The sequence below is a fragment of the Aricia agestis genome, chromosome 9 (assembly GCF_905147365.1).
Source record: "Aricia agestis chromosome 9, ilAriAges1.1, whole genome shotgun sequence".
NCBI classification, from domain to species: domain Eukaryota; kingdom Metazoa; phylum Arthropoda; class Insecta; order Lepidoptera; family Lycaenidae; genus Aricia; species Aricia agestis.
The window spans coordinates 10,643,899-10,655,794 of record NC_056414.1 but is presented as its reverse complement, the minus strand read 5'-3'; the positions used below and the strand labels follow the sequence as shown (position 1 = coordinate 10,655,794).

Genomic DNA, 11,896 nt, shown 5'->3' with positions numbered 1-11,896 from the left:
CCTTACTTTTATATATTACTTTTATTGTTTATTTTGACGGCTGAACCTTTTGAAATTTTGTTTAAAAAGTTGAAACGTAAAAAATATGACTATAAACCATGAGACTCATGTTCATGATAGTAGGCAAACGGCCCTATACGCTATCACTTTCGGTAACCATAAACGATTAGCGACAGGCGTTTATACAATTGGCACTAATTATCGTGGATTTTTCTTAAGTCTTATATTATAATAACCATTCGTATATTTATTGTTATGTAAGGCACATACAATGGAAATATAGTTTTTACAAGGAAAACAGATCTTATACCGCACTCAGAGAGATAATATTGACTTAACTAGACTTAACTTTATTAAAATGAAGATTATGTCAATAACTCGATGAATGTCCTGTCAAACTCGTCATTAAATTAATGTTAAGGTGGCTTTCGGATCTTTGCCGCGAGCGACCGCGACCGGTGAAAATTCAAATAAAATGCTACTTTATAACATAGAATATAAGTGTCATTTTCTACTGACATTTTGGTGGCGACCCACGCTGCCGCCGGCGGCGGCGTAAAAGCTACTATGACATAGGCGATGAAACCTATCGCCTATGTCATAAAGTGGCATTTCGTTTGAATTTTCGTCGGTCGCGGTCGCTCGCGGCAAAGATCCGAAAGACACCTTTAGCAATCATTAAATGGTTCTGAGTGCGGCCGTTAGTGTTATTATGAAATTCGTAAATGTTTTTAAATTGTTTCTAACTTCTGTAGCTTTTTCTAAATAATTTTATTCAAATAATAATTATATTGAGTCAAATTAGTATGTCAACGTAAAGTACTATCGCTGGATTGCGTGCTCCATTTCATTTGTCTTAATAACGCTACCAATTTATCAAACAGACTTTTGATGATGGCTTTTAAAAGAAAATATGACGAACAATACCTATAGCATAGTCTAGGCAATGTCTCTCTTACCAAATCTTTAAATTAAAAATATCAAAATACATCAGTAAAGTACCTAGGTAATATTTACAAATTCACCCACTCAATTCATTCAATTACATTCAAAATCCTGCACAATTCCTGAATCCTAATCTACTAAGTATTATTTAGGTACCTATACAAATAATTACAAAACAGAAAGTGTTTTCATAATTTGTTTAAATATTTGTTGATCCCAAGTGAAAGGTTAAAGAATGGTAACGCCACATTAGCGAGGAAAATAGTTTATCTGCATGAGATAAAATATTAAATCATGTGATTCGGTACCATTGATCTACAAAACAAAGCTGATAGCCAACTGATATTCGAAATTATTTTTATTTTCGATACGGTACCTAAATAAGAATAAATAATTCTTCGATATTAAAAAGTAAACCTAACAAGTATTATCACGTTTTGTACATCATTCTATGAGCTATTTGTACAAACTATGTCGATACAAGGACAAAGTTTTCACAATGTCCTTTATCCGAGTTCTATAAGAATATGATTTGAAGCACACGGGGTTGCTTCGGTTGGTGAAAGGGCATGTCTGGCCGCGGACGGCCTGGAGTTTGGGGCACTCTGGTCGGTCTCGGAGGAGTCGACTGCTTGTGATGGTAGCCCGTGTGAGCGTGGCGAGTAGACGAGCATATGACAGCATGTAAATGTCTGTCGTATCTACACAGGTTGGAATCCCCACCGTTTGCTAAATCTAAGTATCCGTTGCTCATCTCCGGCTTGAACTTCTGGAATGCAGTATTGGGCTTATCACTGACTGTGTACGATCTGTTGCGCAGCTTGTGATATTTGTGTCTCATTTCATCGTCGGCGACTGGTTCGCAGGGCTTTCTGCAAATAAAAAGACATGGGTTATATTGGGGTTAACTCTATTGGTTATAGTGGCATAGATGTGAATATCCGAATAGGTGATGCTTTTTTTTAAATGAAATAACCAATCCCCCCCCCGCCCTACCTTCCCCTATTCCCTTCCCTTCCCTCCCCTATTACCCCATTTCCCTCTTAAAAGGCCGGCAACGCACTTGCAGTTCTTCTGATGCTGCGAGTGTCCATGGGCGACGGATGTTGCTTTCCATCAGGTGACCCGTTTGCTCGTTTGCCCCCTTATTTCATAAAAAAAAAAAGAAATAAGGGGGCAAACGAGCAAACGGGTCACCTGATGGAAAGCAACTTCCGTCGCCCATGGCCACTCGCAGCATCAAAAGAGCTGCAAGTGCGTTGCCGGCCTTTTAAGAGGGTAGGGAAGGGAATAGGGTAGGGGATTGGGCCTCCGGTAAACCCACTCACTAGGCGAAACACAGCGCAAGCGCTGTTTCATGCCGGTTTTTGTGAGAACGTGGTATTTCTCCGGTCGAGCCGGCCCATTCGTGCCGAAGCATGGCTTTCCCACGTATACGCTTTGTTGGGTAAAGAACGAGCTGGTTCTTTCTGATCAACTGTTTTATCTGAAGACTTCACATCAATACCTTTTCAGCAAGGGTATAGCTTTAAGAGATTCTTTTAGTAGCTTACTGAACGAATATTGTACACTACATGTGTTAGTTAACTCGAATTATGTCATATTTACCTTGAAGTTTGAAAGCTCAGTCGGTTTTTCTCCATGTTCGCCTGGATGATCTCTAGTAGCTCCCGTCTCTGTAGACTTCCGGAGCGCTTCTTCTCGTGTCTTCGCTCCCGGTGGTCTTTCCTCCTTTGGCGGTGGGGTCTATGCCTTGTGACGGGCTGTTGCCTCAATATTGGCTTCTGGTCGCCCGAACTCGAGGATTTGGATGAGACATCATCATGAGACAACCTTTCCTGCTGCTCGTGATCACTCAAATTTTCCGCGCAATGCGCTGGCGTATTCACTGGTTGTCTCTCTCTTTTCCTCCTATGCCTTTCATCTCTTCTCTCCCTCTGATCTCGTTTACCGTTCTCCTCCGGTACCACCGTCAGCCTGACTTGAATCGTCTTGGAGCCGTAGTGGGGTACTGTCACAGATTTTCCTATCGACTCGTATATCGTGGAGACGATTCCGGCTATGTCCTGTAGGAGAGAAATTTTATTAGAGACGTCCTTAAATTTTCAGACATTTCATAAATTTTAGGTGAATTGCGTAAAAAAAATTTTTTTTTTTTTTACGTATATTTATATATCCACTTTTGGTAGAATGTGTACTTACATCTTTAGTCATCCTCCCTCTCCCGTCTAAATCGTACAGCGTGAAGGAGAACTGCAACGGTTTCTGCTTCGAGGACTCCGGATGTTGAAGTTCCACATCACACGTCAGCTCCTGCGACGATAAGACGGATTAAAACAAATGCCACGACAAAAGTAGGTTCAGGGAACGTGGGATTAGCGGCTAGGGCTGATAAGCTCGCGTCGGCGCCGCCTTAACCGCCGCGCGCCGGACGAACAACGGTGCTTATCTCTAAAACTATTCATGCCTTTGTTGCGCCGTTCGGAAGTGTTTTACCTCTGACATGACCTTTATGTCTACGTCATAAGAGATACTGTCATAGCAACTTTGGGCCAAAACAAGGTAGGAATAACTATGAAACTTCGTGAGATACTTATAAGTTCTGTAATGTAGTTAGGTAAAGGTTCCGTACCGTTATATATGTAGAGCAAAAATACGCCAAAATTGTTTTAAGCCCCCCTTAAATATTTATTTTATTTTAATATTAATTTTAAAGTACACATAATATAATTAAGGCTTTTGTAAAAATTTCAAGTGCCTACCTGTTGTCATCATTGATACCGAGCAAAAAATGTTTGAAAAATCACGTTTGTTGTATGGTAGCCCCCTTAAATATTTAATTTATTTTGTTTTTAGTATTTGTTGTTATAGCGGCAACAGAAATACATAATCTGTGAAAATTTCAACTCTCTAGCTATTACCATTCTTAACCTTTAACGTCACGGGTGGGGCCTACGCAGACCCCACGCGCTGTTTTTTGACGGTATTTTTTTAAACGTTTTCGGCTAATCTCAATGCAACGCGAGGTCTTACAGTGAGTAAAAGTCCGTCGCTCCTCTGTTAAGAGAAGTAATATTTTTGCTTGTGTGGGGATACCTGCAGACCCCACCCGTGATTTAACGTATATACTTTTTTCACATTGGTTATTATGTGTTTATTTGTTTGTTTTTTTGAATTGGCTATATATTTAAATGGAAAAATGTGTTGGCGACTAAAAGAAAATCAAATTGCTCAAATCATATACAATTTTAATGTCTCTGAAAGTTTTTGGAAACATTTTGGAAGAGTTAGAGGTAGCTAGACCTAATGCACTAAAAATGAAGCGATGATGCTATTTTTGTCCCAGAACGAATTATTATTGTCCGTAAGCCTTGCTATAAAACTATTTGCAAGCCTCATTCAGTAAAATTATTTATTACTTACCTTGCCTGTTCAAGGAATAATTTTAGTTTAGGGTAGTTGTTTTCAAGGATTGTCAATTTTTTTTCTGTAATGTTTAGTGCTAATTTTTCTTTTGACTACATATTTATAAGTCTTATTTTATAAGAAAAAAATAATAAGTTAGTCAGAAGCAGACATTTTTGTTGAATTTTTGTACATTAAACATGTGCCCTAAAAATTCTATGCACGAGATTGGTTAGTTCATAAAAATGTTCTTTACTGTCTAAATGATGGTTAGTTTACTATTTATAAATGCTTTTCATAAATAAAGTAATATATTTTCTTATAATATAAAACGGGTTTAAATAATATTAAACAGTTTTGAATTTATATGTATATTTATTATTTATATTGGGGTACTTCTAGACCCCACGCGTGACGGAACGTTACCCAAAACAACGCGTGTACTTAAAGGTTAAGTTGCAGCCTGGAGACAGACAGACAGACATCAAAGTCTCAGTAATAGGTTCCCGTTTTTACCCTTTGGGTACGGAACTCTAATAAGGGCTTCAGATATGGCATGTTATTAATGAATGAGGCGCGTATGATAAGTACGAATCATTGTAAATATCATAAATATGATATCAGTAGAGTTCGCATTTCATTCATTAGTCACACAGCACACTCGTACAAGATACGTATTTATTACTCAGTGCTGTGACGTGGCTGTACTTGTGCGCCGCACCACATGCTATCAATGGCCATTTAGATATTTTTATTTAGATATTTTTAACCGTCTCTGTTATTTAGATTTTGGTGGTCGCGTGCTTCTTTATTCTTATAACGACTTTGTTAATATATTTTGTTGCGTGTTTACTGTTTTCAGACTTTTCGCTCCACCGTTCTTGGTAGAAAAAGTCATTCTTTTAACTTCATATTTTGGAAATTAAGCTTACAATAACTTTTTTATTGTTACAAGACAAGATTTGCGATAGAATAGCCTGTCTCACTCAATCACGCGCGTTTCAACGAGACAGAATTATATTATGATATATCACAAATGTCCACTTCCCAAATAAATCTCGAATTACCTCAAATCTCAGTCTCGAATGTTTGTCCTCAGTTGGTTCTGGTTGCGGGGAGGGTTGTCTGTAGGTCTCCGGCGTGGGTTGCAGGAGGACTCTCGCCTCGCTCGGTAGGAGGTCCGGAGGAGCAGAGCATTGTGAGGCGGCTCGGCCTACCAACTCTTCAGTATCCGTCCGCTCGCTGTCGCCGACTGGAAAGATTGATAGTTACGTTATTAGGCGACAAAATATCCACAGCGGAAGTTAGAACCTCCTTTTTTGGAAGTCGGTAAAGAATACGCTCTATTTACAGCAAAAGCTCCACCTATGTAAGATGTTTATTTGATTCTGTATGTTTTTTTTATTTTCTACTAGATTTATTTTTTAGATCTATTCTACTAGAAATTAGAATATAGCATTAATCTTCTTGTCAGTATTGGAATTTGAAAGTACAATTTTATGTTGGCTGTTTTGACTCAATTTCTGAGGGTTATGAGTTATGACTTATGAACTTTTACATTAATTACGTTTATTGACGTTATTAAATTATTACACCATGTATGTTTTTATAATATGTTATATGTACACTATACTACACTTTATCGATTGGTTTCGATTGTGATTTGTGGCTGAAAAATCTTAAACGTGCGTGCTCTATGTAGAGATTCACCAAACAACTTACTTATTGTTACAAAGAAAAAGTTACATGACAGTTTTAATTAAAGAAAATAATTAAAACTACAATTAATAAAATAAAATATTAACTTCAGCAAAAGAAACAGATCGTAACCTGCGTACAACAAACGTATTTTCAAGGAACACGTAAATTCAAATAAAGAACGTCATAAATAACGACAACAATGCATTCGTTACAGCCTCCAAAATATGAAATCGGCGACTTTCAAAAGCAATTTGTTTAAAAGATGCGTAAAGCGAACAGTTGATTCAGTAAAGCCGAAGGGACCGGCTTTTCTAGGAAGGCCCAAAGTCGGCGCGGCCCGGATTCTTCAAAGACTCGCATCTGCCGCTAACGTTATTTAAAAAAAAACGTCGGAATGTATTTGATGGATCCCAACGGGAGCCGTTGGATTTTCGTGTAATTTTCTAATTAACTTTGGATATTCTTGAAGGTAATTTATAAATTCTAACTCTTCTTAATTTTTTTTGCCTCTTATTTGATTGCAAAGCTAAACTATTTTCTATATAAAATCTAAATTTTTAATGCTACTACACCACGGCAAGAATATATTTTCGGTCAGATTCATTAGAATGAAAATGGTAATGACAGATTTTATCATCTAGAAAGTAATTTATACTTACTGTACGAATATTAATTTATACTAGCGGTTGAAAAGTCTCGCATAATCCAATACCTGGCATCAACGACCTGTAATTGAAAACGGCAGAGTCGTATTGCAGCGAACAATATGGCTACTGAAATTATTTACAACCCGCCTTCATAACTCAGTAATAAGCATCTGTAATCTTCAACTATGAGGTCGTTAGTAACATGAGCGCAATCATTATCATTAGCGAGCCTAGATGCAACTGAATAGCAGGGTGATGCCACATTGCTTCGTTGGCTTGCGGTGCCGCAGCGGCGCCACAACTTTTTATGTGATTTCATGTAAAAGCCTACATTGAATCGTTGCGTTGTCGGATATGCCCCCCTAGACAAGTGGAAAACGCTAACGCTAGCGCTAACGCTACAAAATGTATGGATTTGACATTAGTATTCGCTAGCGAAGCGATGACTTATGTCAAATGTTAGCGTTTTGCCACTTGTCTAGGGGGGATGGCCATTTGATTGAAAGACGAACACGAGAAAGGGCCAAGCCATTAAACTGCGTTGTGGTGTCGTACCGCCAAAACAACCTGCACAGCAATGTAGTTTTTTACGATGCGACGTCGCAACGCAGTTCTGTGACTTGTTGCCATATTGCAAAGCGCTGCTATTTGGCATACAATGCGTTTTTCTGACGATGTATCGCACCTTAACGCACCGTGCAGTGTGACCTCGGACTAACTCGTATAAGATAGTATGCGACCTATTAAATGGCATATACAATTACTGCTGTGCTGAGAAACTGCAGCTATGCCCATAATATGATATTATAATACAGTTCTTATGTCTATGCTAATAAGATCCAAAAACACTGGAACGCATACATGCGGGTATATCGAACTATAAGTTAAAACCATGCTTTCATTTGTATGATTCCGTACCCAAAGGGTTTAAACCCTTTAGGATTTGTTAGGGTCAAAAGAGACATTTACTGTAGCAAATAACCGAAATATAGGTACTAAATATAAATGCTAATTGTGAATGAGAGCCGGCCACTGACTGTGAAGTGTGTAGATTCTTATTGATGTAGGTGTAGGTTATAACTTATAGCTGTAGTTATATTTATAGACGTAGGTGTATTTAAAGATGTTTGGCTTGTACTTTATTTATTACAGTTCATATCGAAAATGAAACGTGTATCGAGACAGCTAGTAATATATTATTTCAAATTTTTTAAAGTTGTATAAGGTTGAAACAGAACTCAGCATTTCATGACAACTCACTCAAAATTTTTGTTCCAAATCTCTCTTGATGTTCATAACAACGTATGTAATTTGTAGGTACTTAACGCATAGGGACAACCCTGTAGATTCCAAAAGAATCAGTATAGATCACAAATTATCATTTATTTTAATCAAAAAGTCATTTAATCTTCTCAGTCAATAAGAGCGTTGCTTATACGTCCCGCATGCGTAGCATTACCGTATAAAATTGTTTTGTCTGCAAACATAGACGAAATGACGGATGAGATTTAATTAAAAGTTCATAATTACGTCTGTCTATTATTTCGCAGAAATAAATAATTGCTATGGTCATATACGACTGCAGAAAAGTTTTCGCAGAAAGACAATTTTATGGTTATGCAAAGACGAACGAAGTGTTTAGTGTAGGGAAGTTCGTTCAACAGTCTACATACGAGATCAACTTTATAACCATATTACGATAATAATTGTGATATAAATGATTTCTACGATCATACTATTACTGTAGCCTTAGCACGGCCACCAGTGGAAATGCGAAAGTATAGACAAACTGTGGAGATAAACTTAAGGTAGCGTTCCGATCTTTTTTCGTTCCCAAAAATTCAATTAAAATGCCACTTTATGACAGACTATAGTCCTAAAAATTCAAATAATATCCTACTCGATGACATATACTATAGCCTGTCATAAATTGGCATTTTATTTGAATTTTTGTCGGTCACGATTGGCTGCGGTAAATATCGGGACGGCACCTTTAGTTTATGTCCACAGTTTGTCCATACTTTCGCATTTCTGCTGGTGGCCATGCTAAGGCTACTGCAGTAGAAAATTAATGGTCCCTAGATAGAAATAATTTCTACGGTCGTTCTATCTCTGTGGGACTAAAGTGATATCGTCAATAATAATTAGGTTCCCACTTACACGCGACACGCTTCACGAATGTGGTGGACGCGTAAAACATATTCATGGCCTCATTACTGTCATTAAACGCGCCATCGGCCGCTTTTAGAAGTCATTTGTTATTGTACTACCCCAGACGCTATTTCGTATTGCCGGCTACCAGATTACTCTAGTAATTGCTAGTTAGCGCCTAGTTTTTGAATTAATTTCTCGAAAGTTTTTGCACTGTCCAAACTCGCTTAACATAGAGAATAGCTATGTCCACACAGTGCACTTTCATCTTCAATTTTCGTCATCAACTTTCTTATTGGCGCATTCAATAATTGAATGCGTCAAGGGACGCAACGCCAATATTGTCATTTTTGAAGTTTTGGACACGGTCAGAGGGCATGCGTCGCGGGCATACCTCACGTGCGCTGTTGACTGCGCTATAACGCATGCCCTTGACGAACAAAAAAGGCACAGTGTGGACAAAGCTATACAACTTTGTTTGGCTACATCTATTTAAAAAAAAACGCGCTACACATGCACACATGCACGTGTGTCAAAATAAGTCTAATAAAAATATGTTGTGCTGTGTATTAAGTATATCATTTATTCTTATTTTGGTATTAGTCCGAATTTGAGAGGTCATTATGTAAATGAAGAGTCTAGAGTTCTAGACCGATCCATCAAAGCCAAAGCCCAAAGCACATCTTTATTTCCAATACCCATCCGACCGCGACGCTAAAACGCGAATGAAAAAACGTTTTCGAATAAAAAGTCGCCCGCATACTTTTTGTAATCAAAAGCGTAGACTAAACGAAGAACAAAAGTACATTAAATTACGCAACAAAGCTCGGGGCTCGACGCGACTAAAAAGTTGTTTGAGTCTGCCGACTGCCGCTTACTATAAATTGTAGCGGAGTATGCGTACTATTCATTCCGAAGAAGGGTTCCAAACTCGGGGCGGTGGATTCTTTGATGTCAAATAAAAGGTATCATTGTCTCCGCGTCGGCGAGTGCTTTCAACCGTTTCCTTTGAAGTTAATCAAATGAGCGCGGATCGGCTTGCATTAAAAATAATGTTAAACTCCGCCGGTTTGATGTGCGTAACAGAATGTTAATGAACAAAAAAACGTATCGTCTACTAATTGAAGTGTTCAGCTTTCATAACTAAATATAAGATCAAAGCGCCGTTACACTTTGAAGTAACTAATATCAGATGAAAGCGAACGCGAGAGCGGAAGTTTTTTTTTTCTTCAAAAACCTACAAAGAATTTAGCTTTTAACCGATTTTCAAATCTACGATTTTTGTTTACTTTTGTTACTTCCGAAGACTTCATATTATAAAGTATACAAGAAATAGCAGCAGTGAAATTGTAGTCTTGCATTCAAGACTGTACAATTTCACAATGCATTCATTGTTGTCTTTAATCATTTTGGAATTCTTCATTTTAATATGGTACTTACGTTCACATTTACTAAATATCAATTGATGAGGTGTAAACAAATTGCATAATTGGAACTTTCCCATTACATTGAAAAGTTATTCGCAGACGTAATAGCTCTACACGATACATTATTATTTTTAGCCCAAGATGTTTATTGATTGATGGTGACTGTTTATTCTTATCCAACGATTCCAAAAGTTACAAAAATTTGTTTACAACCAATGTGTCATTGGGTTACAAATATTTACATGGCAATAACTTTGAAATTGTACTGATAAGCTAATAGGGAGACAACGGAACTCCTTATTGATAATGACTCTGAATGAGTTTACGTCCAATTTCGTATACTATAAATAAAGATGATTTATTCTATATTATCGATAATGAAAATAAGACTTCTGTAACCTAATTTTGAATAAAAACAATACGCGTAGCTCTAGAAAAACAAGAAAAATATCATCTACGTAGAATATACAACAAACTTTTGATATCAAGCGTCACACTGTTATAAAATTAAGTTTACAAAAGTTTCTAATTGATAAAAGTTTGATCACTTTGCCTGAAAGGCAAAGCAACAACATTTCAATACAAATGTTTCCGTATCTCGACGGTGGCATAAGATCTCGTGTTAAAATTCATTTAATTTTCATTGGATCATTAACGTGCATACTAATGTATTCAATATCTACTCGTGCATAATTTCGAGATAAAATTACATGCAGATCGTAGGTACACCGTATTACTTTAATTTGCATTTAAGTACTAATAAAGTGTATTTATTCGCAGAGCAGGTGGTACGCGCGGTTTTTGTTTTTGTTATGAACGCTGATAACGGTGGTGCATATACGTAGAGTACGAGTAATAGAGCTATACTCACTGCTGAACTTCTTGTATCCACTCCTGAACTTGTTGCGCCACCACTTGACGAAGTGGTGTGCCATGGGGGCGGCCGCGGCGGGTGCCGAAGCTCTCAACGTTTCGTAGCACGTCATGCGCTGCGCTCACGCACGCATCGCGTTCACAGAAAACACTGGACGTACACTATACAAAATCACTCTCACTGGTCATTCATAGCACAGAATATTGTCTAGCCGATACGTGGGGACCTCGTGACCCAATTGTGTGCGAGCGCTAGGCGGACGACTGTCCCCCGCGAGAGCGATCAACTGACTGACTGATGGATGGAGGGAGGAGAGCCAGGGGACGCAGGGCGGCGCGGCGGGGCGCGCGGGGGAGTGGGGCGCCGCCACTCGGCGCTCGCTGCCTAGAGCTGTGAACTGTCGCGGTCGAATAGTTAACCAAAATCCGGAAGCTCGCTTTACAAATATACATATATATATATACAGTATGTAACAAAAATAAGTGATAATACTTTAGGGTGTGTACGTGTTCCTTGTAGAGAGATCACTATGAAAGTAGCAGCGCTGAAAGACGATTTTTTTTCACTTTGGGCAAGGGCCCGAGCGTCACGAGCTTCCCCATACATAAGTGAAAAAAATGTTTGGTCTTTCAGCGCTGCTACTTTCACAGTGAACTCTCTACAAGGAACACGTACACACCCTAAAGTATTATCACCTATTTTTGTTACACCCTGTATATATTATAATATTTAATATAGAAACGCTC

At 38.2% G+C, this 11,896-nt stretch overlaps 1 protein-coding gene across 1 annotated transcript; it reads right to left on the bottom strand.

Moving 5' to 3' along the window:
- Positions 1 to 746: 746 nt before the first annotated feature.
- LOC121730645 (protein naked cuticle homolog) lies at positions 747 to 11,428 on the bottom strand. Its single transcript, XM_042119787.1, has 5 exons — positions 11,148 to 11,428; positions 5,418 to 5,602; positions 3,148 to 3,258; positions 2,554 to 3,011; positions 747 to 1,817 (listed from the first exon to the last, which is right to left on the bottom strand). Exons 1-5 carry the CDS (start codon positions 11,260 to 11,262, stop codon positions 1,463 to 1,465), a joined length of 1,224 nt encoding a protein of 407 aa, XP_041975721.1. The 5' UTR covers positions 11,263 to 11,428; the 3' UTR covers positions 747 to 1,462.
- Between the last annotated feature and the right edge of the window lie 468 nt (positions 11,429 to 11,896).

Excerpts from the sequence above, each read along its gene's own strand:
- LOC121730645 (XM_042119787.1), bottom strand. The coding sequence starts at position 11,262 with ATGACGTGCTACGAAACGTTGAGAGCTTCGGCACCCGCCGCGGCCGCC. Across the intron at positions 5,603-11,147 it reads TGGATACAAGAAGTTCAGCA|TCGGCGACAGCGAGCGGACG; the intron begins GTGAGTATAGCT and ends CAATCTTTCCAG. Across the intron at positions 1,818-2,553 it reads CTGAGCTTTCAAACTTCAAG|AAAGCCCTGCGAACCAGTCG; the intron begins GTAAATATGACA and ends TTTTATTTGCAG.